The 27,007-nt window shown below is 42.5% G+C and overlaps 1 protein-coding gene across 2 annotated transcripts in view; it reads left to right on the top strand.

Moving 5' to 3' along the window:
- The window catches only part of LOC144698292 (A disintegrin and metalloproteinase with thrombospondin motifs 3-like), a 335,384-nt gene that overhangs the window by 264,068 nt on the left and 44,309 nt on the right, over positions 1-27,007 (top strand). For both annotated transcript variants that reach the window (XM_078570263.1, XM_078570260.1), the window contains exons 9-16: positions 2,910-3,053; positions 4,739-4,871; positions 9,087-9,200; positions 11,077-11,222; positions 13,489-13,664; positions 13,770-13,903; positions 21,377-21,500; positions 25,213-25,293. In XM_078570263.1, the coding sequence (XP_078426389.1) occupies positions 2,910-3,053; positions 4,739-4,871; positions 9,087-9,200; positions 11,077-11,222; positions 13,489-13,664; positions 13,770-13,903; positions 21,377-21,500; positions 25,213-25,293 (1,052 nt within the window). The remainder of the gene's footprint in view (positions 1-2,909; positions 3,054-4,738; positions 4,872-9,086; positions 9,201-11,076; positions 11,223-13,488; positions 13,665-13,769; positions 13,904-21,376; positions 21,501-25,212; positions 25,294-27,007) is intronic.

The following is a 27,007-nucleotide window of genomic DNA, read 5'->3' as shown; positions in this document are numbered from 1 at the left end:
GGATGATTACAAGAAAAGGTTTAAGGGAACCTAATAGAGGTATTTTAAATTATGGAAGGTATGGATAGAGTGACACAGAGTGACACAGATGTGGTAAAGTAAAACTTGAAGCCATCAATATGATAGTCACCAAGAAATCAAATAGGGAATTCAGAAGAAACTTCTTTACCCAGAGTGGTGAGAATGTGGAACTCATTACCATAGGGAGTGGTTGAGAGGAATAACATGGATGTATTTAAAGGGATGCTAGATAAGCACATGAGGGAATGAAGGATTATGTTGGTAGAGTTAAATGAGGAAGGATAGGAGGAGGCTCGAGTGAAACATTGCTGTGCTTTATATTCCATGTAGTTTCTGGTGACAGATTTGGTTGGGGGCCCAATTCTTTGATTTGTGCCCCTGTTGGGTGAGACCGCATGTCAGGAGCAGAGTCCCAGAAACTTGACCTTACATCCTTCTCAATCTCACAAATCTTCTGATGGCTGCAAATTTCTTACTCATTTGCTCCAAAGTCCTAGGCATTTGCATTGGTTTGATCTGGGCTAAAACAATGAATAACAATAAAAATAAGTAAATAAAAAATAATAAAAATAAACTTAAAAAAAGGTATGATACTACTCATTCAGTGCATTGTAGAGTTAGAAATTCTTTGAGCTTTAAGTCTTTCTTCTTGGATGAAATGTTCGCATCTGAGTTATTTCTTGAGTGTGAGATGCTTGCTCTCCTTTCATGCCCCTTATGTTTTGATCTGTTTTGAGATATCACTTTTTCCTCTGTGCAATGCTGTAAGTTCTCTTAAGGTGGACAGTTTTCTTTTAATTTGGCTATTGCTCCATTTTGACTTCCCTACCAAACTTTATAGCCTTGTCAAGAGGTAATCAGTGCTAGGTGTGGCCTAGCAGGTGATATTGCTTACTGTAAACCAAGGATCTTTGGCTTCTCTGCAGTCTTGTTTTTACATTCTTTTGGCTTAAAATTGTCATCATTCTTTGTGCTGTATTTGAGTGAGTTGTTTCTTATGTTATATTTGTAGTGGTGTATTTCATTTGCAATGGGGTTAGCCTTGGATCAGTGGTAGTACTCTTGCCTTTAGGTCAGCAGGCCACGGGTTCCAGCACCATTCCAGAGCACCAAACTGACACTTCAGTGGAGTATTGAGGGAGTGCGGCACTGTCGGAGATGCCATCTTTCAGATGAGATGTTAAACTGAGGTTCCGTCTACCCTTTCATATGCATGTCAAAGAGGCGCTTGAAACTTCTTCCAACATCCTGATCCAACATTTATCCCTCAATCCCCATTAAAAAAGTTCCATTATTCATTTATCTCAAAGGAACATAGGAGCAGGAGTGGACAATTCAGACCCTCAACTATAGTTTATTAGGCATTGTGGCTGATCTATATTAACTCTATTTACCCGCCTTGGTTCCATATCCTTTTGTATCCTTATCTAACAAAAATATATCAATCTAAGTTTTAACATTTTCAATCAATCTATGCTCATTAGCTTTTTTAGGGGAGAGAGTTGCAGACTTCCACTACCCTTTATGTGCAGAAGTGCCTCTTGACATCACCCCTAATTGGCCCAACCCTAATTTTAAAAATATACCCTTTTGTTCTGGACTCCCCTGGGGAGAAAATGTTTCACTCTATCTAACCAATCAAACCCTTTCATCATTTTAAGCACCTCAGTTAGATCAACCCTCAATCATCTATATTCAAGGGAGTCCAAACCTGCAGTAAATGTAACTTATCCTCATAATTTAACATTCTAAGCCCCACTATCATTCTAGTGCCCCCCTTCCAAGGACAATATATGGTGGTGGGGTGCTCAGACTGTGCATATTATTTTAGATGCTGTATAACCAGAGCTTTGTACAATTGTATTCTAATTGCCTTGGGATAATTCTCATTGTTTTTTGTGGGGACCTTGCTGTGCATAATTTGACTGCCCCATATCCCTTTCATTGAGGTAATGAACAGCACTACATAGATGCAAGTCTTTCTTTCTAATAGGTGCAGCCAAGATCCTGCTGTATCTGACAAGAGTACTATTTGTATTTATAAGTGAAAGGAAGGCCTCAAGTTTCATGCTGAAAATTTACATTTCCAAACCAGTAGCAACAAATTTATCATTTTGAGTTAAACATTTTCTCATATGGTGTGAAGTCTCACAGTTTAGTGATTTGCATGCTTTGCCCTGAATTGAATATTCTGCTTTGGGAAACTCTCAGTGACTCGCTGCGCGTTTACAGACATTGCAATATTTAGCACAATTCCTACAATGGAAGTCATTTTACCAGCATTTTTTAGAAAATACATGATTAATATTATCTGGAAGTGACAGTCAGTAATGGTAAGCCAGAATGCGTGCTTATACAGTCCTTCATCACATCCACAGAATTTTCTAAAGCACTTTGCAGCAACAAGTTACTTTTGCAGTGTAACCTCTGTTAATATGTGGGTAGCAGCTTGCACATAGCAAAATCCCATAAACGGCAAATAAGTGTGTTTTTGGTGTTTTTGGTTGATGGTGGATTGTTGGCCGTGACGCAGTGTTGTCCAGACAGTGCCATGGGATCTCTACATTCCCCTGGACCAGCAGAATGGTTTTTGATTTAACATATTACCTCCGATCATGCAGCACTCATGTGGTACTTGCATTGAAGTGTCAGCCCAGATAACGTGCCCTGGTTCTGGATGGGTGCATGAACCTCAGCCGTCTGACACACAAGAGGCAAGAGTGTTCCCAGCTGAGCCAGGAAATCAGCAGTGCTCATTGGTCTGCCAGGAATGGGAGTATTTCAATTCATCTTTAACCTACTTAGTCAAAGCAATGTGATCAGATTTTCTTTCAAAAATAATATAAACTGTTCCCCTTTCTAACAAAGTTTTACTGAAATTCTTGTAGCCTGGGAATGGAACATGATGGTCAAGGAAACCGGTGTGGAGATGAAACCAGCATGGGAAGTGTTATGGCACCTTTGGTTCAGGCTGCATTTCACAGATTTCATTGGTCTCGGTGCAGTGGGCAAGAGCTCAAGCGATATCTTCAGTGAGTACATCAACAGACTGAAAAATCATTGGCCTCATGTTGCTTGAATTTATTGAAAATTAATTCTTCTAGGAAGATGCTGCAGTGAGACGGGAGTGAACGTATGGTGTTTTGGCTTCGGTGCCTGTAATGCCCATTCCTGATGAAGCATTGTTAAAATAATTTTGGATCAGTTCCTCTAGTATCACAAACAAATGTAAACTAAGTAAGTGCAACTAATGTCGGGCTGTAACCTGAGAAGTAGCAGCATTATCATTCATGTCCAACTAGGTACTCCCTCTATCTGGTCCCTGAATTGCAGGAATGCAGGCCTAATTAAGAATGAGATCACTGAAGGCCTGCCTCAAAGATCTTTGGTATTTAGAAGCACAGAAAGGAGATATTATTGACATTTCAGAATACCTGAATTGGGATGCAGATTTGGATATTCCTTGATAGAAAGGATATAAAAGCAATGGAAAAAGTGAAGCATAAATTCATTAGGATGTTACTAGGGATGTGGGCTTACAGGTACTAAGAGACTTGAGAAATTAGTGCTTTTTTCATTATGGATGGGCGGTTTAAACATTAACTAGCCTCGTTAGAGCACTGTGTGCGCTTTTGGGCATCCCAATATAGAAAGGACATAGACAATGCACAGTGTAAATCCACGAGGATGATGTCAGTGATAATAAATTAAGTAACAAGGAGAAAGTTGAAATAATGGGACCATTTTAACTGGAACAGTGAAGGTTAAGATCAGATTTAATGGAAGTTCTTAAAATGAAGAAGGGTTTTGGCACAGTGGCTAGGTGAATCCGTGAAGCAATTACAATTGCCATTGAGTGAGTGATGAGGAAGATAAGGAAAAGTAACCTTTATGCTCTTGATTTTCAGAAAATAACATTTTATGATAGAGTACATTTGAGACATAACAAGTGATAAGTATAATGAGTTTCAGAGAAAAAGGTGACTTCGGGCTTATGGTTCCCCAAGCTGTCCACCCTGGAGCTTTTCTTGCTTGATCTGGGTTTGTTGTAGACTGATAGAGATTGATTGCTATGATGGTCAACAGCTTCATTATTATTGTATCATGCAGCTACTAGGATTATTGAAGGCACTAGGTTTTTTTCTCCAGCAATTCTTATGTTCTTGATGTTTGCATTGCATTCATGCATGATCAGACGTTCAGTATTAGACAGGTTGTACGTGCAATCTTTTTTGTTCCTGTTATCAACTGTGCATTTAAGACATCCAATGACATAGGCATAACAGGAGTGAAACTATAGAGTTATGAATGCTGGTAAAAGGCACTTGTCATTTAGTCAGGCAGCTTCCACTGCTGTTTAATGCTATGGGATAGCCCCATGTCTATAGTGTTGTCTCCAGTGAAAGAAACCAAGAGATTGTCAAGAAGTATCAGCAGAGTCCATGCAGGAAGCTCAGGCCTACTTGAACCTAAAGTATACATTGAGGAAGGGATTCGATGATCCGGTGTTTTCAGCTGGGTAGGCACTCATAGAGGAATCTTCCTGCAAAACTGTGAGCGAGGTACAGTCACCACTGGAAATGATGGAAGTGGAATCATCCAATTGCTGTAGCATCCTCAGGGATTTTATCAGAATAAACTAGGAAGCTTGAACACTTGGGACGAAGATTCTGATGAACTGATCATAGATTTAGTTTGCTTTTTTCTCTCCCTACAGCTCATACGACTGCCTCCTGGACGACCCATTTGAACATGATTGGCCCAAACTTCCAGAACTGCCAGGGATAAACTATTCAATGGATGAACAATGCCGCTTTGATTTTGGTGTGGGCTACAAGATGTGCACAGCTGTATGTTTTGCCAAAATAATTACCTATCAACTGTGAAAGAGAGGGGTTGAAATAACACTGAAATGTGAGATGAGATGGTTAGCAGTAAACATTGTAGGTCGAAGCATTAAGAGACGTAAAACTCTTTCATGGTCAACTGCATCATGTGGTGCGGGATTAAGTTTCAAGTTTGATTCACTATTTTGTGCTGAACCATCTGACCTTAACTGGTTTTGCAGTTTGGTTACATCAATCGACCTTAGTGCCATGGGAAAAAGTCAATGGTGGAGGCCGAACTCTGACTGACAGGAAAGTACCCTGATCTGGATGTTGGGCAGGGACAGGATCAGACTTGATTCTAAAGCCTCCTATGACCATGCCCTTGCCAACACTCACTGTCTCAGCCTTCATATGAAGAATAGCTATTTCATCGAGGTGCCATTTGTCTGCAGATGCCTGTTCTGGCAAGAACCAGTGCTGACAGGAGATGGTGGGGGAAAATACTGGTAAAGGAACAGAAATAAAGAGGCTGAGCGCTCAAGTCTGGCCAAGAACATTGGTGTTTCTTTTACAGTTCAAACTAACATTTCAGGGCAAATTCTATAAGGCTGCATGATCCACAGCAACTGTGAAAGGTGATCAGGTTTGTTCTATGAAATAAGCATTATAGGCATTGTACATTAAAGGGTAAATTTAGAGAGGAAGCTCTCTCAGTGGTTGGCGAATGTGAGGGGGGTGGAGGAAGAGGGGGAGGGGGGCGGGGGCGGGATGTAGGTTGGGGATGTCTTTCACACCAAAACCCTATTTCTGATCTTTTCTCATATGCAGTGAGACATTGTGCTGTGAGTAAGACCTCATTTAGTTCACCCCTTACTCCTGAAGGTTAAAAAAAGACATGCCTTTAAAAAAGAGCCTTCAAGACCTTGGGGCATTCCAGAGTACTTCATAGAAAATGAATTACTTTTGAACACAATCACTGCTGTAATGTAAGAAATGCAGCAGCCAATTTGAAGACAGTAAGTTCCCACAAATAGCAATGTGATAATGACCAGATAATCTGCAATCATCTGTGATGATGATTAAGGGATAAATATAGGCCTAGACACTGGGGACAACGACCCTGCTTTCCTTCCAAATAGAGTCCTTCAATGTCCACCTGAGAGAGCAGATTGGGCATCTTGAAACAAAGCAGATTGCTGTCTCCTTCAATTTGCTGATAAAAAACAGAAGTTTGCGTATTTCTAACAAAACAGAACATTCCAGTTACACACGGCCGCTCAGGTAACATTTGTTGAGCATGGAAGGTAGGGTTAATTGAGTTGAGCTGGATTTCCACTCTGCCCGAAAGTTCTTACCTTGAAATCCAGGCCACCCTATCTCGCCCGACCTTCTGACTCAGGCCAGGCGAGATCTGGGCAATGCAGCAGGTCCTCGCTGGTTCTGAGTCGGGCCTTGGTGGGGGGGCAGGTGTCGGGTCAGGCCCTGGAGGGTGTGTCGGGCTGGGCTGGGCCTTGGGGGTAATGGTGTCAGATCGGGTCGGACCTTGGAGGTGCTGGGGGGGGTGATGGGTTAGGTAGGTGGTGGTGAGAGTCAGGCATAGCAGCAGCGGGGGTGGGTGGGAGTCAGCCTGGCAGTGGCAGGAATGGTCCATGTGGGGGATGGGGAAATCCTATGGGTTGAGGGCTGTAGTCCCTTGGGGGTGGTGGGGGGGGTGGTGGGGGAATAGTCCAGTAGGGGGTGGAGGATGTCTGGGGGGTTGGGCAGTTCCCTGGGTTCTGGGAGGTGGATGGTAGTCAGGGGGTGGGGGATTCCCCTGGGAGCTCAGAGGTTAGGGAGGAGACCCGTGGGGGGAATTGGTGTGGGACTGTACAATAGTTAACCAGAAGCCATAATTGGTTTTAATTCTTCTATTTTTTTCTGGGTAACTATTGATGTAAGACAATCGGAACCATTCGAAGTTTGCGATTTAAATCACATTTTCTGATGGTTCCCAGTGCAGTCAAACCTTACCTGGGAACCTCTGGGATGGAGCGGGGGGGGTGGTTTCCCCAGCACATCTTTGGGGTACACTCAAATACGACGCTCAGGAGCTCGGAAGTTACAGGCCTTTATTTCAGGTTGATGACCTTTCATCAAAGCTGGGAAATGTTACAGATGAACAACTTACGAGGAGGCACAGAGCCAGCAGAAAAGGGAACGGGCAGAACAAAAAGACACCTGTGTTGAATATGAGATGATTAATGATACAAGGCAAAAAGAAGCATCATTGAGAGAAATTAGAGAAATAAAAGGTGAATCCAGACCCAGAGGATGTGTGAATGGTGGCAACAGAATGGTAGAGGGGAAGGGTAACATAGGAAATATGACAAAGTGCTGAAGGCTTCAGTGGCCCAGGAATGTTTGGGAAGAACAGGCAGGTGGACACCAGAGGTGCTGATCACCCCACTGGTTGTGTAGCATTGGGGGATCCCCAGCCCACAGTCTCCCACATTCCTGGAAGTGCTGCTGCACCCATACTGCATTGCCAGCTCATACTGTCTGAGAGAAAATGGGAACTGTGGTTAATGCTGAAGTTGTTAAAGCCAAAGTTAAGGTCAGAGGTTTGTGAATGACCTAGTACAAAGGATGAAGTGTTGATCTTGGAGCTTGCGATAAGCTTTATTTGGAATGGTTTGGGAAAACAACGAGAAAGACATCAGTGTTTGAGTGGGATGGAGATTTAAAATGGCAAGCACCTGGAAACACTTAGCGATGAGATGGAGATGCTCAAGGAACTGCATGATGAGGAATGAATGCAGTACACTAGATTGATATAAACTGCTTTATCATCCAGAAGGAGTATTTGAAACCCTGGATGTTGGTGGAGGTGAAAGAACAGGTTTTACATCTTACATAGGAAGGTGCCAGAGGAAGGAAAGCAGCTGTTAGGGGCAATGGATGAGTTGATCAGGGGGTCACGGATGGAACGGTCCGTTTGGAATTTTGAAAGGAGAGGGGAATGCTGTTTGGTGGCCAGATCACGTTGAAGGTGTCAAAAATGATGGAGCATGATTCATCGAATGGGGCTGCTGGTGGGATGGAAGGTGAGGGCAAGTGGGGTTCTATCATGGTTCTGGGAAGGAGGAAAATAGGATGAGGATGGAAGTACAAGAAAATGGGATGGAGGTAGTTGAGGCTTCTATCTACCACAGTGGAGGGGCTGTTCATTTCTAATTTGATGCTTCTTTTTGCCTTGTATCATTAATCATCTCCCGTACTCAACACGGCGTCTTTTTGTTCTCCCCGCTGGCTCTGTGCCTCCTCGTAAATTGTTAATCTGTAACATTTTCCAGCTTTGATGAAAGGCCATCAACCTGAAATAAAGGCCTGTAACCAAATATTACTTACTTACATTATGTCCTGCAAATGTAAAGGCAGCTCACCATCACTTTCTCAAGGGCAATTAGGGATGGGCAATAAATACTGGCCTAGCCAATGACGCCCACATCCCATGAACAAATATTTTAAAAAAGACATCCGGTAATGAGGGTGCTTTAGATAGATCCTGTGTGACCACGGCAGCCTTGTCACATTGTGGTATATCAAGAGATATTATATAAATTATCCATCTTATTTGCACATTATACATTTGTGAAAGTTCATTGAACCTGGGTTCACAGCAGGGTGTGGCGCCTACTTTACTTGGCAACCTTAATGGCAAGAGAAACAAGGGTCAAAGATACAAGAGGTAATTTTGTGAAGCAGAGCTCCCAAAATGGAGCCTTGCTAGAAAGAGCACAAGCCATAGCATCAGTCCTGTAATCCTATACTCATATCTTCATCACACTCCCAATATATAGGCTAGCTAGACAGGATTTTGTATCACAAAATCGGCCCAACAATTATTAGGGCCCTATCTCCACTTTACTCCCAATGTTCAGCCTCACTAGATCAAAGTGCTTGTCACAGAAACAGTATTAGAACCCTATCTCCACTGTAGTCTCAGTGTGGTCCCTCAGTAGACAGGAGCACTCAGTTGGCCATGTCTTGTTTGACTGACACACAGTCCTCCCCTGTGAGTTTCCCCAATGGGGCAGGGGACTTATAAAATTACCTCATATTTACCATCATTTTTCAAAACGTAGAAAAAATATATAGTTTGATTTTGAACCTTAAAACTATAAAAATTAGCAATCAGCTAATTATTAAAGACCTTGTAGTAAGAAAAAAGATAATTTCATTTTCCTGTGGTTACAGTTTCGCACCTTTGATCCATGTAAGCAGTTATGGTGCAGCCATCCTGACAACCCATTCTTCTGCAAGACAAAGAAAGGACCTCCCTTAGATGGAACAGAGTGTGGACCTGGAAAAGTGAGTTGTATCTGAGGCACTTACTTGTTCTAAAGAAAGTTAATGATGTGCATTTTAAGCAGTTGCATATTGCACACCCGATCCTGGATTGAATGGACCACAGAGTCAAGAATGTTTAGGAAACTGTAACAGACACTAAATCAAGAGTCCTGTTGCAACATCTGCCAAAGATCCTCTCGAAGTGTTTAAACAATACTATTGTATAGAATGAAATGTTCCAATAGTTTTCATAACTATTTCTTCAAACTCACACAGCCCAAGAGGTCAGATAGGCTTAGAAATTTATTGAAAGTTCTCACTGTAGTTCCAACCATGGAAATAATATCCCACATAAACAATGAAGTCAGTGATGCAAATTATAACTGGCATATCCAATCTCAATTCACTGTTTGCAAACAAAACTCAGACAAATTCAGTGATGATTCCTTGCAACTGGAGGGTTGTACAGATCAGAGACAATCTGGTGAGAATATTTGTTTCACAGCTGAAATGATCCTTGAATAGTCTTGGTTATGATCAATTGATCTGGGATTTGTGGTTCTACGAGATAAAAACACATTTCTATAATGATTATGGCCCAGATTTTTACTTCCAAGTCAGGTAGCAGGAGTTGGGAAATGCTTTCATGGTTGTCTGTGCTCTCAGTCAAACTTGCACAGTGAGGCTTGGCTGACAGCCTAGACTCCCATAAAAGGATTTACTTTGTTGAAAAAGGTGCAGAGAAGGGAAAGCTTTGCATTGATTGATAGCTTTATGATGTTATAATGCGCTATTTTTTCTGTGATCTCTTCTCAATGGCTTATTGTTTATTTTCACAATATAAAGTGTCAAGTGCTTATAGCTTCTGTTATTGGTGCTTTAAAGGTCTGATTGATTTAGACTTTCATAGGATTGTAGCAACAGCAGTCTTTTTTTCAAGAAAATCATGAATGTTTTTTAAGCAGTTCCACACATGCTATTATTACTATAGATTCATTGGTAAAGTTCAGAGTGTATACTGGGTGAGTGGACATGGAAATGCCATGAGTTGGTATGGAGGGAATGAGGGGCCATGCAGAGTGTGTGGGGGCATGGGTTGACATGGTGGTGGTGGTTCGGCATGAGTTGGCATTGAGGGTATGAGGGACTATGGGGATTGGTGAAGGGACAGGAGTTGGCGTGGAGGGTATGAGGGACCATTGGGTTTGGTGGGGCATGAATTGGCATGGAGGGTATAAGGAGTCATTGGGGTGGATGGGGGGGCATGAGTTTGCATAGAGTTTGAATGGGGCATGGGTAGGGTAGGGAGTGTGAAGGATGAGGGCTAGAGGGCCTAAAATATAAGCAAACAACGGAGACAGAGAACCAAAGCGGGTTGGATAAAAGGCCTGCCTCGGCACTTGGCCGCCCCTGTTGCTGCTTTGATCTGTTTCCTGGAATGGCAGGCCAACTCTATCCCATTCCTGCCTCCTCAGTGCGAAAATTGGGTCTTACGGGGCACTTTCTACCATGGCAGGTCTGCTGAGTTGGGAAATTTCCTGACTAGAGCTACCCACCCCAGTATCAAAAAAACCCCCCAAAATCACTGTTTGTGAATTAATGTGTATTCAGTGTGACAACGCAGTGACAATGTAAGCATGGTTATTGTAATAATTTGCTGTTAATGTAGTTATGCATTGACTGAATTATGTGCAATAAGATACTGTCAATGCAAAAATGCACTCTGACAACACACCAACAATGTAATAATGTGATTCTAATATAACAGTGCATTGAGTAATAATGCATAATGCAATAACATACTGTTGGTGTAATAATGTGCAATGCAATAATTACCTGCCAATACTCATAAGAGTAACAGATCTCATTACAGTATGTGTTTAATTTGAATTATCAGTGGTGCTACCAGGGTCACTGTTTGTGGAAGACTTCAGAGCAGTTAAGGCTGGATGGCAACTGGGGCCCATGGAGCAAACTTGGGTCCTGTTCTCGAACCTGTGGTTCTGGTGTCCGATTTAGAACCCGGCAGTGCAATAACCCAGAGTAAGTGGCTTCTATTGTGATGGATATTTTTGTTAGTCACAACACTACTAATGAAACAAGTGATGTTATTCTAAAACATGCTTTTCCCATAACATGATAAAGTAATCGCTGAGAAATGTTGTCATGTTGTAATAGCTATGATAGCAGGTGAAATTGGCTAATGCCAGCAGCGCAAAACTGGGCTGAAAGCGAATTGACAGCCCAATTTACACCATTGACTTCAGTGGAAAAGAACATTTGACAGGCTGCTGATTCGTTTTCAGCTGGATCTGCATTCACCAATTTCACTCCCCAGATAACTTAATTAATCCTTTTATCTTTGATCAAAGACAATGTGAATATATGCAAATACATAGAAATCAACAGCACCAATAGAAAGAAAATCATCCATGAGATTGGGGAGGAATTCTGAGACTGAATTCCCAGAGCCTTCTCTCCCAGGGAGCACGGTTCAGACATTGCTGTCAGTGTAATAAGGTGCAATGTAATAATGCACTGTTGTTCATTCATGCTCACTTCAAGCATGGTTCCATTTTAACTTTCAAGAGAGAAACAAATAAGTTCATAAAAAGAAAAAAGTCGCATGGCCATGGAGAAAAGAGCAGGGGAAGTTGGGACTAATTGGATAGCTCTTTCAAAGAGCCAGCAGAGGTATGATGGGCCGAAAATCTTCCTTGTATGCTGTATGATTCCATGACTGTTTGGCAATTTGCAATTCAAGAAATTATGCCGTGGTGTCCTAGTTCACTAGTTAAGTCCAATTAAAAGACATATCAAAGCATCCCAGTGGCCTGAACACCTTGGTTCAATTCCCAGCATATATTGATTAGCCAATCTCAACTGGAGCTGTGATAAGGCAGTGCATTTGGTGTTAGTATCACTGGCTTGGCTGAACGTATCTGGTCACTATAAAGTATTTCATGCTCCAGAAAGACAAGTAGGGACAGAGTTAGGAGATGGGGCCAAATTCCAATGAGTGTTTTTCAAATGTTTTTTGAAACCAGGGAGGCAGATGGCAATGCAGACCCAAAGCTATGGGTAGGGTGGAAGTTGTATTGGGGAGGCTTCAAAAATGAACAGCTGCTAAAATAGTGACTAGGTGTGGTAGGATTCAATTTAATTGAGTTAGTGCTTTATTGAGGGGGACTGCAAATTTCTAAAGCTGACAAATGACTGCTTCAGATACCCACTTCCTACTATTGCAGATGGAATCCAGTAGTTGACTGTGACTGCGTTGTGTGGGGCAGAATAAGAGCACAGAGTTATAGAATAGGCCATTTGGCCCTTTGATCCTGCTCCATCATTCAGTAAGATCATGGCTGATCTTCTATCTCAACTTCTCTTTCCTGTGCTATCCTCACATCCCTTAATTCCTTCAATAACCAAAAAATCTTATCGATCTCTGTCTTAAATACACTAAACAACTGAACATCCAGAGATCTATAGGTTAGAGGATTCCTAAGATTCACAGCCCTTTGAATGAAGAAACTTCTCCTCATCTCAGGTCCTAAATGGCCAACTCCTTATTCTGAGACTGTAACCCTGTGTTCTAGATTCCCAAGACAGGGGAAATGTTTTCTCAACATTCAACCTGTCAAGCCCTTTAAGAATTTTATGTGTTTCAATTAGATTGCCTCTCATTCTTTTAAACTCAGAATGAAGGCCTAGTCTACTCAATCTCTCCTCACAGGACTAACTCCTCATCCCAGGAGCCAGTCTAGTGAACCTTTGTTGCGTTCCTCTGGGCAAATATATCCTTCCTTAGGTAAGGAGACCAAAACTGTGCACAGTACACCAGATGTGGCCTCACCAGTGCCCTGTATAATTGTAGGAAAACTTTGCTTTACTCTTATATGCCAATCTCTTTGTAACAGAAGCTTATATGCCATTTGCCTTCCTAATTGCTTGTTGTAGCTGCATGTCAACTTTCTGTGATTCAAATACAAGGGCACCTTAGAATGTAAACAGTTCCCAGTCTGTCACCATTCAAAAAACATTCTGCTTTCCTATTTTCCTTACAAAAGCGGTTAACTCCACACTACACCATATAAAGTGAGTAATGGATGCTCCCAACCAAATTGCCAATTTCACACCGACTTGTGAATGATAACCTCAAATTTTCAAAAGGGCACCAAAAGCCAGTTAACTGAAGATTCACTGATAGGGTGAGCAGAGTCATATGACCTCACTGTCCATCTTTGTGTAATATCTAGTTTGTTTAATTGTTTAAAGTGTATAGTAATGTTCCTGCTTGTTTGTGAATCAGGCCTGCCAATGGTGGTCAGGATTGCCCTGGTGTAAACTATGAATACCAACTGTGTAACAAAGAAGATTGTCCACGTCGTTTTGAGGATTTCCGAGCACAACAGTGTCAGCAACGCAATTCATACTATGAATATCAGAGGACTAAGCACCATTGGCTTCCATATGAACATCCTGACTGTAAGTTAAGTATTCAATCTACATTCACCAAGACAAGTTTCAAATATTGTTTCAAAGTTTCAAATTAAAGCATTTAAGCAACATAATCTTATTGGATTTTACTAGCAATAAAAAGATGCCATCTGTACTGCCAATCCAAGGAAATGGGAGGAGTTGTCTACATGAAACAGTTAGTCCATGATGGTACACGCTGTTCCTATAAAGATCCATACAGCATCTGCGTAAGAGGTGAATGTGTGGTAAGTAAAATTAGTAACTTGATCCAAATAATTACATGGAAAATTTCACTGTCTAATCAGTTCCAATATCACATATATTGGGCTGTGACAGAAAAGGTGATCCTGTGATCTGGTATTTCCAGTGAAGAGTTCCTATCTAGGGAAAGTTGCAAGCTGCAGAGTCAGGGCAACTGTATTATAATTGAATCTCTGATCCAAGTCTACTGGGAGTGCAACTTCTGTGCTGAATGCATGGAATCAGATAATCACCCTGTGGATGCTAGCATAAGTTTGGTTCTTTCAGCTATTCTTAAACATAGTACAGTCAGTTCAATGTTTTAGGATAGAAGGGAAAAATCAAAGATTCTCATTTAAGATTCATACGGCAGCTGAAAGCTTACTGCAGTACATAACTGTATCTTGAGCTTCATGCATTATTCTATTTTCACCACTAGTCAACAAGCAATTGCACACTGAATAGTGGAAAGACTTCAAAAGATTTTAAATTCGAGTCAGGTTGGTTTTAGCAGTCATGACCAACACCACTAGTGATGCTTGCCAGAGCCCCTTATAGCAAACAGTCCAAGATTTGTGTAGTTGCAGGGATAAGCATACAGCAGGCCTTACAACTTGCCAAGAGTATACTAAACATAAGGAGCTTTAATTATGAAGAGAGATTCAGAAGAGAGTGGGAATGGTTTTTGAAAGAACATAGATGGCTATTAGAAGACCTGATTGAGGTGTTCAGTGTTATAAAAGTATGTGTTAAACGCTGTGTCCACTAATCATATGTTTAAGATCATTACCAAAACAAAACAAAGGAAATGGTTAAGAGTATTTGTTTTACACAGTGTTGTTTGGTCATTAAATGTCCTATCAAAACTTTGAACCTGACATTTAAAGAGTATGGTACTGTAGTCATAATGTTACTGGAAAAGTAATCCAAAGACGTAGACTAATAATGCAAAGAATATAAGTTCACATCCACAATGGCAGTTTAAGAAGTTGAGTTCAATTCTTAGAATAATCTCAAAATATAAAGCTGATGGCAATGCAAATGACCAAGAAATGACTAATAACCATTGTTATAAAATCCCAACTAGTTCACTTTAAAGTTGGAAACCTACTGCCTTACTTATAATTGTTTTTATAAGACTCCAGGCCTTTGTGAATGTGGTTAACTCTTAAAATCCCTCTGAAATTGCCTAACAAACCAATCAATTGAATCAGGCAGAAGGCGGCTCACCACAACCTCCTCAGGGTAACTAGGGTGGGCAATACATGTTGACTAGTGACACATCCAAAGAATGAATGATTGAAAATAAAAATTGCACAACTTTGAGCCCATACATACATGACACAACTTTAACTTCTGCATGCACTGTACAAATTTGACCTCTAACTACACTGTACAAGTTTTTCACTAAGTGCAAGAGAGCGAAGGGAGAACAGGTTAATGAAGATTCTCACTTTTTAAATGCATGGAGTTGAATAGGTAACACTTCAGTGCATGTAGCACAGAGCTTCCTCAACTTGGTTTGGCAACAAGCAATAAGGACTTTGCCAGGCAAATCAAATCATGAACAAACCTAGAAAATAAATTCCCAAAATCTACACATACCCTACAAATATAGACTGAGAAGTGAATCTGGGAGGTTCAGATTATGTAGTTTCACATGCTGTGATCTGGTGTTATGATCCCCTTCCTTATCTCAAGCTGCAGAGAACTAAGAAGATGAAGTCATTGAGATGCCACTTATATCAGTCCCAAACATCTTAATGGGAAGATTTTTCTGGTAGGCGAGCGGGGGCTGACGCATAAAATGATGCGCGGTGAAGTCGGGCGTACATCCCGATGTCACCGCACGTCATTTAGATTTTCAGTTCGGTGGGCGCACAGCCGAGTGGCTGCGTGCCCGCCGAACTGCCAAAGGCCTATTAAGGCCTGTTAAGAACTAATTAAAAGAGTCAAATGAGCTGTCCGTCCGACCTTAAGGTTGGTAGGCAGGCGAAGAGCCCAGGCAGCCTTCGCATTTTTCATGAAACCTCATCCATGGGCGGAATGAGGTTTCGTGACGTTTTTATAAATTAAATAAAGTTTCCCATTAATGTTCCTTGACATGTCCCAGCTCATGTGACACTGTCACACAAGGAGACATGTCTTATAATATTTTCTTTTCTGTATTTAGCTTTTAAAAACTTTAACTAATCTCCCTGAGGCACTTCCATGCCTCAGGGAGATTTCTGTGCTCTTTCACGTGCATCGCAGGTCCCGACTCAGGGAATGGCCCCCCACCCGCATGGGGAGCGCATAGCGCTTCCGGGTGTGTGTCATGCTGGGCCGGCGTGGACTCGATCGGGGGCGCCGATCGGGTTCGTGCCCGCTCCTGCCCGCCTCTGCACAACCCCTCCCGGAAGGGGGGAAAATGCTGCCCAATGTTACAAATGAGTTAAACTGTGCTGCTTAAAATAAGTAAGTTGCAGCTTCCGTTAAAACAGCATAACAAGCATAAACAACAAAAGAATTTCATTTGAACATGTTACGATTTATATGCTAATATTCTAATTTCTGCCCAAAAAGTCCTGGGGCTCTTCCTGTCCTAGCTCATATCATGATCTGATCCGAATGAATGTGACTAAACATTGAACAAAGAAGGGTGATAGGGGTGATCAGAACTAATGTGCAGTCATCACTCACTTCACCTTCTGTAGAACTTTTCTCCTCAGAAACAAAAAAGATTAAAACACTATACTTTGTAAGCTGCAATACCAAACAGTGTTAAATGCCCATATTGATAAATGAAAAAACTTTCAAAAAAAATCAATTTTAAAATATAAAAAACATGCTAACCTTTTCTGCTTACCTCCCACGTGCTGCCTCTCCTGCTCACACCCCTCCCACAGGCTCACCCTCCTGCTCATCGTCTCTCCTACAGGCTCACCCTCCTGCTCATCGTCTCTCCCACAGGCTCACCCTCCTGCTCATCGCCTCTCCTACAGGCTCACCCTCCTGCTCATCGACTCTCCCACAGGCCATCCCTCCTGTTCATCACCCCTCCTGCAGGCTCACCCTCCTGCTCATCGTCTCTCCTACAGGCTCACCCTCTGCTCATCACCTCTCCTGCAGGCTCACCCTCTTGCTCATCGCCTCTCCCACAGGCTCACCCTCCTGCTCATCGACTCTCCCACAGGCTCACCCTCCTGCTCATCGACTCTCCCACTGGCTCACCCTCCTGCTCATCGCCTCTCCTGCAGGCTCACCCTCCTGCTCATCGACTCTCCCGCAGGCTCACCCTCCTGCTCATCGACTCTCCTGCAGGCTCACCCTCCTACTCATCACCTCTCCTGCAGCTCACCTTCCTGCTCATCGACTCTCCCACAGGCTCAGCCTCCTGCTCATCGACTCTCCCACAGGCTCACCCTCCTGCTCATCGCCTTTCCTGCTCCTTGCTTGTCCTGCTTCCCGATCCTCCCAGTCGCTGCCGATTGTGCTTACTGAACCTCCTGCTTGCTCCCCTCCAGCCTGCTCCCTAACCCGCTGGCTGACATTCTCGGTCAGTGGCAACCCTCCGTTTGGCCAACCTTCTCTATCGCTGGCTATCCCTCCTGGTCCTCACCTCTCCTGCTCACCGCTTCCCTCTCCCAAACCCTTGCTGTGAATAATGGCTCAAGAGATGAGTGGTGAGAAGCAGGAAGAGCAGCTTCGAGTTGCAGGGTCACAGAGGTAAGCCGCAAGTTGGAGAGGTGAAGAAATGGAAGGCTTGGCCAGTGACAGGGTGGGTTGGCGAGAGTGAGGGTTGGCATGCGAACGGATGGGCTGGGGACCAAGACATTTGGCCAGCAATTGGGGGGAGCAGGAGAGGCCACTCCAATATGGCCCTGATTGGGTCATGCAACCCTATGTCACACCCAGCATGAAGCAGCGTAAAAACAAAACTCCCGACGTGAAATGTCGGCGCCATTAACTGACAGATGTTAAAGCAAAACAACTGAAAACGGGTCAACTTAAAACGAGGACTTACTGTAATGGTATCATACACACTATAAAACCTTTTTATTAGACTTTTCTATACGAAACTTTAGATAGGCCAACTTATTGTGAATTTGCCATTTTTTAAAGGAATTACTTTGGCATTGTATGCAGGCAAGGTAAGACAGTAATGCAAATCTACCCAAAAATAGTTGTTAGTTTTGAATAGAGGCAACCTGTCAATTTCTCACATTAATATTGATCGCTTATACCCAAAAATCAATTAATTATCTCAAGGTTTTAAGATGCCGATGTAATGTCAGCTTACAGCCTCATACCAAAGAAAAACTTCTGAAAATCAGCTCACATCAATAGCCAGCTTCCTACTCTTCATAATTTTCAACTTAAATGGAAAGGCTGATTAATAATATAATTACCGAAATATTTTTATTTATTCACTCACAGGATGTAGGCGCCATGGCTTGGGCCAGCATTTATTGCTCATCCCTAATTGTCCTTGAGAAGGTGGTGGTGAGCTGCCTTCTTGAACTGCTGCAGTCCATGTGGTGTAGGTACACCCACAGTGCTGTTAGGAAGGGAGTTCCAGGATTTTAACCCAGTGACAGTGAAGGAACAGCGAGATTTTTCCAACTCAGGTTGGTGAGTGGCTGGAGGGGAACTTGCAGACGGTGGTGTCCACATGCATCTGTTGCCTTGTCCTTCTGGGTGGAAGAGGTTGCAAGTTTGGCAGGTGCTGCCGAAGGGGCCTTGGTGAGTTACTGCAGGGCATCTTGTAAATGGTGCACACTGCTGCTAATGTGCATTGGAAGTGGAGGGAGTGAATGTCTAAGGTGGCAGATGGGGTGCAAAATAACCGAGCTGCTTTGTCCTGGATGTCGAACTTCTTGAGTGTTGTTAGAGCTACACTCATCCAGGGAAGTGGAGAATATTCCATCACACTCCTGACTTGTTCCTTGTGGATGGTGGACAGACTTTGGGGAATCAGGTGAGTTACTCACCGCAGAATTCCCAGCCTCTGACCAGCTCTTGTAGCCATGGTATTTATATAGTTGGTCCAGTTCAGTTTCTGGTCAATGGTAACCCACTGGATGTTGTTAGAGGGGGATTCAGCGATGGTAATGCCATTGAATGACAAGGGGAGATGGTTGGATCCTCTCTTGTTGGAGATGGTCCTTGCCTGGCACTTGTGTGGCACGAATGTTACTTTCCACTTATCAGCCCAGGCCTGAATATTGTCCAGGTCTTGCTGCACATGGACATGGACTGTTGAATATCTGAGGAGTCGAGAGAGGTGCTGAACATTGTGCAATCATCAGCGAACATCACTTCTGACCTTATGATGGAAGGAAGGTCAATGATGCAGCAGCTGAAAATGGTTAAACCTAGGACACTACCCTGAGGAACTTCTGCAGCGATGTCCTGGGACCAAGATGTTTGACTTTCAACAACTACAACCATGAACCTTTGTGCTACGTATGACTCAAGCCAGTGGAGAGTTTTCCCCTGATTCACACTGACATCAGTTTTGTAAGGGCTCCTTGATGCCACACTCGGTCAAATGTTTCCTTGATATCAGGGTCAGTCACTCTCACCTCTTGAGTTCAGCTCTTTTGTCCCTTTTGTCCATGTTTGGACCAAGGCTATAATGAGGTCAGCAGTCGAGTGGTCCTGACAGAACCCAAACCGAGCATCAGTGAGCAGGTCACTGCTAACTAAGTGCCACTTGGTAGCACTGTTGATAACCCCTACCATCACTTTGCGGACGATTGAGAATAGACTGTTGGAGTAATTGGCTGGCTTGGATTCTTTCTGCATTTTGTGGACTGGACATACCTGGGCAATGTTCCACATTGCTAGGTAGTTAGAGGGTTGTAGCTGTACTGGAATAGCTGGGCTAGGAGCGCGGCTTGTTCTGGAGCACAAGTCTTCAATGCTATTGCCGGAGTGTTGTCAGGGCCCATAGCCTTTGCAGTATTCAGTGCCTTCCACTGTTTCTTGATATCTGTGGAGTGAATCGAATTGACTGAATACTGACATCTGTGATGCTGGGGTCCTCCAGAGGAGGCTGAGATGGATCATCCACTTGGCACTTCTAGCCGAAGATTGTTGTAAATACTTCAGCCTTGATGTTTGCACTGATGTGTTAGGCTCCTCCATCATTAAGGATGGGGATATTTATGGAGCCTTCTTCTCCAGTTAGTTGTTTAATTGTCCAACACCATTCATGACTGGCAAAATATTATTTGGAATGTTGCATTGTATTGTGCCAAAGGGAATTCAAAGGAATGGTTTAATAGGTGGGGATTTCCTTTTCATTAGTTCAACAGTTTTATTGCTTTTTAAAAAAAACATTCTCAGGGTGTAGGCATCACTGGCAAGGCTGGCATTTATTGCCCATCCCAAGCAAATGGCTGTCACTTATTTTGTTTAGTTGAAACAGGCGCTATGTGTGTACTTGTTCTTTCTGTGACAGAAAGAACATAGACACACATTGCGCCTGTTTCTGTGACAGAAATAACATGTATGCATATTGCCCCTGTTTCAGCTAAACAAAATAAGTGACAGCCATTAGCTGGTTCATTCCTCAGGGCAATGTCTTGACTGATCAGAGTCAAGCTGCCTGGTTTAAATTTCAAACAATGCTTGGCAGTTAAATGTCAGTCACCATCAACTTGTGCATTCTCCATGGCAACAACTCTACCAATCAGAGTCCACTTGCCAATCAATCAGCACTCCATTCTTATACAGTATAAATTGTTGTTCCCTTTACACTTGGTATTCTTGCGAATTGTCCTGATGAGTGCAATACAAAAAACTTCCACAAAAAATGTCTCTTTTTCAGCAATATTAATATCACTTCATTCTCTAAGAAATCACACTGGTCAATGAATAAGGCACCATTGTAAATATTGGAATACAAAGGGAATAAATTGATGCTTCAGGAGAGAGCATTGATCAGCCTCCATTTGGAGTCGTGCATTCAGTTTTAGGTGCCTCATCCCAGTAAGGATTTATTAGTCTTTGATTCAGATTCACCTCAGCGAATTAGAGGGGTGAATTAAGAGGGCAGATTTCATAAACTTGGCATGTATTCCTTCAGTATAGACATTTTAAGGGACTGATTTATTTAGGTGTTTGCAATGCTTGAAGGATATGACAGGGTAGCTAGAGAAAAACTATTTCTTCCTGTAGGGAATCTGGAAGCAAGGTACATAATCTTCAAAGTAGAGTCATTCAGAAGTGAAGCAAGGAAGCACTTTTTCATACAAATGGTAGTAGAAATCTCTCCTTAAAAGAGAGTCGGTAGGGGGTTGATTGGATCTTTCAAGGCTGAGATCGATATAATGTTTATTAGGTAAGGGTAACAAGGGATATGAAGCAAAGACTGGTAAGACCTGTAAATGGTGAAGTAGGCTGGAGGAGCTGAACAGCCTATGCCTGTTCCTTACTCTGTTTCAAAACTGCATTTTGCTATTGTGTTCATTAATGTTTTATCTCCACAGAAAGTAGGATGCGACAAAGAAATTGGTTCAAACAAAGTGGATGACAAGTGTGGAGTATGTGGTGGGGACAATTCCCACTGCAGAACAGTGAAAGGAACATTTACCAGAACACCAAAGAAATCGGGTAGGGATATTCTGATTTACACTGAACTCTGTCATTGAAATAAGATCGGAATATTCTAGTAAAATTTCCATGAATGCCTTCCAATCTCCCACGGCTTGAGAAAACTTATGCAGAAGTTACTGCTGATTATAATGCATACTGATCTGTGTGAGAGAAACATGGTCGGAATATCTTCCAGGAATTTTCTCAACTCTCTAAACTTTGGCAGATGATGAAATGAAACATATAAATGGGAATTTGCCCCGATTTTCTGGTGGCGGATCGGGAAACCGCAAGAAAATTCATGGCTAATCATAATCTACATCAACCTACATCAAAGAAAGATGATGGGGTATTGCAATGTTCGGTGTTCTACATATGAGAAAGATGCTTTGAATACATCTCACAGGGTGGTTCACTCCACCTCAGAAGCAGCATTTAATCAAATCTTTTTAATTACATTTGGACAGATTTCTCTTGTCCATAATTCACACTGAAACCATTCTTTCTAATCGTTTAATTGCACACAGTGCACAGAGGAAATTTTCCAAACCAAGTGGTTGCAGAGGATAACCCCAGTTGAGTTGCTCAGACAGAATCCCCCCCAAAGTTACATAAAGGAAATGCCTACTCCCCCACTGGTTGACTGCACAGGAAAATTTCTTTTCTCCATCTTCAATTGATTCTACAGAAGGAATTTTACTTTCTGGCTTGGTTACATGTTCCCAGCGTGGCATTAGCATCTTTTGGCTTTCTGCTTTCTGTCACTCCTAGTAGTACCTCACTTGGTTGACCATGGGGTTGGTTTCGTGATCCTGGGAAAGTTTCCCAGAATCGCTGCATATCCAGAAGTAATGATGTGAGGCTTGTGGGGAGTTAACATCACCAGATATAGTGCTGTCAGCTCACTTAATTCATTACCGTGTACTCCTTGTGCATTTCTATTAGTACATTGAGCATTGTGAATGTAGTCATGCATGTAAATAATAGAGCAGCAGCTCTTTAGAACTGCTGTTCTTTGAATACATTGCACTTTTTGTGACTGACTATTCCAGATAGAATCTTGTGTAAGGCCCCCTTCAAAGTGGAGAATTTGGTCATTCGGTCGGAGGGCATGAGTCAAAGGAGGCTTGCCATAGTTGCGGCTGAAGAGTGCCATTCTCCGTGATCATCTGTGCACAATACCATGTCCATTAGTTATAGCAGCAGATAAGAAATAATTTTGTGCCACGAGTAAGTGCACCAAAGTAAAACTGACGACAGCTTGACAGCTTAAATTAAACCTATACTCTTACACAAGCTCTGAAGCTCCAATATGGTGCAGCAGCAGTAATGGAATATAGAAAGCACAGGCTTACCCCCTCACACAGAATCGTAGAATGATGAAGAGGCCATTCATCACATTGTGCTTGTGCCCACTCTTTGAAAGAGCTATTTAATTAATATCATCCCACCTTTGTTTCCCATAACCCATATCTTCTATATCACAGCCTTGTGAAACCCATTAGAGTGGGATGTCACTGCAGTTCCTCATCCCACCGAGGAGTGCATAGAACGAGAACAAGATTAGGAAGATGACAAAAACCATGCACACCCAAGTACAATGCATATTTATACATGTAACAGAAGCAGAGAAATAAACTGATTGTACCTTCCCTAAAATGTAGAATTCAAACTTATTTTCAGAAATGGTACATTAATATTGAAGACAGTGGAACATTAGGGGAATGCAAGTCTGGCTAGGTAGACCATGTTGGGCCACTAGAAAGCTATAGGACTCTTCGGGCATGGCCACGTTTCTAGATGTTAACTAAGTCCTGTCAGTTGATGGTTAGCACACTTCCTCACTTCATGTCATTGTCCGTTTCTGCTTTTCCCTCTTGACTAACGCAGCAGGCTAACTTACCTGGTTCTTTTAATTAAAGGCTCCTCATCTTCAGTTGGCAAATTTAATGGAGAATGCAACTGATGCTGATAGTCTCCAACAACTCCTCAGGCTTGTAGAGCAAGGCAGCCAGCTAATATAAATACAAAAAAAAACCTTTGTTTAAGCAGACCAATATTGTATTTGGTTAGAGGTAATGAGCCTTGCTATACTTGTAGTGGTCTCTCTTCAGAGTTCCTCACTCGTGTGAATAGTCTGCTTCCTCTTTGGAAGCAATGTGGATTGGTGCAAAATAAAGGCATGGTAGCTGCTTCCATTGTACCACACTATCACCTGTGTTATTCCGTTCTCACGATCTGCACCACTTGTGCACTGATGAAATGAAAGTCTTTTTTTTTCATGTATACCGCGGGGTTTTTTTACTAACCTTGATGGCAGCATGTGAACCATCAATTTAGGAAAGGAATTAATGTAGAAGTTCAGCCCTGATCTTATTGAATGGTGGAGCAGGTTTGAGCAGCTGTATGGCCTAATCCTGTTCCAGGTTCTTATGTTCTTATGATAGCTGATAAAATGGCTGTAACTTCTCATATTGCTGTCTCCTTTCCATGCGGAATATTACAAAACTGTTTCTCAGGAAATGCAGCATCTGTAACCTGCTTGACTCGTCGGTGACCTGAAGTCAGACTAATGTGGCAACAGTGGATGGATCTGGTTGAAAAAAACATCAAAATGGTGATAACCTTTACAGAAATACGCAGGATTGTCTATCCCTGTTGTGGATCTTGCCTGGGGGTCCACTTCGAATAACTTCTTGACGGTCTCTTGAAGAGACACATAATAAAGACAGATCTCCATGGACATGTGGAAGTAATTTTGTCTGTGTTGCAAGACTTGGATGTTGAGCCGAAACAGAGGCAGTCCAGCATTATACTTTAAGAACTCAAAGTCTAGGACAAATCCTACGGTTGCTGCTTGTTTCTTAAAGAGTATATTGTACCGTATAAATTAAAGAGAACCTTGTCTGTTATGTTAAAGGAGGAAATCAACAAGGTTCAGAAATTACTATTTTGACCTTGACTTGTGGGGTCTCTGCTGCAGCTAACCATTACCCAAACTCTTTCAACAGGTAAAAAATTAAGCAAGAGATACCAAAATGAACTTGGAACCTTGGGAAAACATGTTTGCAAGTATCCAGTCTGGCCTGAGCTGGACATTTCTCACACTTTCAATTTCAGCCAATTTTTATATTGATGTGTTCTAGTAGCTGTTTCTGGTGTTTTTCACTGGATACACATGCTATTAACTCTTCCTCATTCGAGTCAGAGTTACTTTGTTTTACATAATAATTACATTGGTTGTCAATGAAAAGAAAACAGTTACCGGTAAAACTGATAAAACCATTTTGTTTAAGGTCGAACCAGAGGAGTCATTTTACCCAAGGGAGCTAGAAACCTTGATATTACTGAATCAAGGCACTCGAGAGTTCTTTTTGGTAAGTAATCATGAGAGGAGAGGAAGGGGCATCAGAGCATTCATTTTGCAACAGTGCTCATCATTCAGTCCATCCACTGGCTCAGTCAGGGCATCATATCAGAAGCTGAACAGTCAATCGACCTTGTGGCAAACACGTACGTTGTTTTTCCTCCTGAGCACAGAGAAACATTTGACCTATGTGTATGTGTGCAGAATGTCACAAGCCTGGTTGGCTATTTTAGCCAGAATTTGCAAAATGTATATGAGCTTTTTGATGCCTACTTCAAACCAAAATTTCACTAGAATGCCATTGTAACCACCACAATGTTTTCTTTCTTTTTGCTCCTATCATTGACCTTAACACATGCAAAGGCTACTTAAAGATGTTTGACATCCCATCTGGTTCTAGACATGTGTTCATCCAAGAAGACGAGGTTTCTCCTCACATTCTTGGTAAGTACTAACCTGCTGTTGCTTGACAAGTTTATTCAGTGAAGCGACTGATTATATCTTAAGCACTAATCTGAATGCATTCATTGCCAGTGCAAATATCTCCTAATGGTAACCAACATATATTCATAAGGTACACTGCTTCCTTCTGCCTCCTGAACTGTGCAGGCTTCATTTTACAAAATACACCCTGCCAATGTAAGCTTGCGCTTCTACAGAATGGGATCAGGAATACAGGCATTTGTCACCACATGATTTTTCAACAATGGACAGAAAATCATTGGTGGATCACATCTAAATTCCTGATATGCATTCTCAATTGTCAAAGCTCTGTGCTAGAAGCAACTTTATAAAATTAACCCTTGTATTATAATAAAAGATATACTGTTTTCATTACTAAGCCTGTTACATTTATTATCAAAATAATTCAATGATGTGATTGTTGAGAATTCTACAAGGACGTTAATCAGAAATAACATGTTGCTGTGTTAGGAGTTCTATAAGTCCATCTGTGCAGAAATATAGAGCTACGCTACCTCCACATTTTGCTGGTTTTCTCCTAAAGGTGATGCCTCTTTGCTGTGATACTGTTCTAAGAACACTACTGTGCCTACTGTATCTTGCTTAAGTGCCCACTATTCATGTCAGAGCCTAGAACAGCTGCCTTCCTGGTCAAAGATTGCATAACATGCAGACCCCAACCTGATCTTCACTCTGTCTACACATGCGCAGCTCCAGCTGAAACCCCCCCTCCTGAGGGATCCAATATTGGTCATTCCACTGACATTCCTGAGACCAGCTAAGCCAGCACAAAATGAGGGTCTATCCTGGAGTCTTCCTGCAACAGGTCAGACAGAAACTGAGCAATTTGGGTTACCCTGATGCAGTGTCAAGCCAAGAAACCAGATCAAAGGTTACCTCAAGCAGAGAAGCTTGGCCTGCCAGAGAACTCAAGTTTAGTATGGCAGGCAGAGAACTCACACAGGTTTGGGACAAACAAACAAAGAGCTCGGGTTTGGGACAGGTGGACAGAGTACAGGTTTGGGAGAGGTGGACAGAGAGTACAGGTTTGGGACAGGTGGACAGAGAGCTGGGTTTGGTACAAGCGGTCAGAGAGCTCAGGTATAGGACAGAGAGTCAGGGAGCTTGGGTTTGGCACAGTGGGACAGAAAACTTGGATTTGGGATAGGAGGACTGAGAGCTTGGGTTTGGGACAGGCAGACAGAAAGCTCGAGTTAGGGACAGGCGGACAGAGAGCTCGGGTTTGGGACAGGCGGAAAGAGAGCTCGGGTTTGGGATAGGCGGACTGAGAGCTTGGGTTTGGGACAGGTTGACAGAGAGCTCAGGTTTGGGACAGATGGATGGAGAGCTCGGGTTTGGGACAGGTGGACAGAGAGCTCGGGTTTGGGGCAGGTGGACAGAGAGCTCGGGTTTGGGGCAGGTGGACGGAGAGCTTGGGTTTGGGATAGGCAGACAGAGAGCTCAGGTTTGGGATAGGCAGACAGAGAGCTCAGGTTTGGGACAGGTGGACAGAGAGCTCAGGCTTCGCACAGTTGAATTGTGAGATCATGTTAGGACAAGTTTGTTTAAAGGATACTGCTGTGATTTTTTTCTGTAGGACTGTAAACCCATTTAACTGCATTTAGTGCTATATGATCATCACTGCTGTTATACATCTGTGACACCATAGTGAGATCACTGTATACAGCAGTAAATT

This window comes from Cetorhinus maximus, chromosome 2 (assembly GCF_964194155.1).
Source record: "Cetorhinus maximus chromosome 2, sCetMax3.hap1.1, whole genome shotgun sequence".
Classification (NCBI taxonomy): domain Eukaryota; kingdom Metazoa; phylum Chordata; class Chondrichthyes; order Lamniformes; family Cetorhinidae; genus Cetorhinus; species Cetorhinus maximus.
Note: the sequence above shows the minus strand (reverse complement) of the source record. Positions and strands in the feature narration are given on the sequence as shown.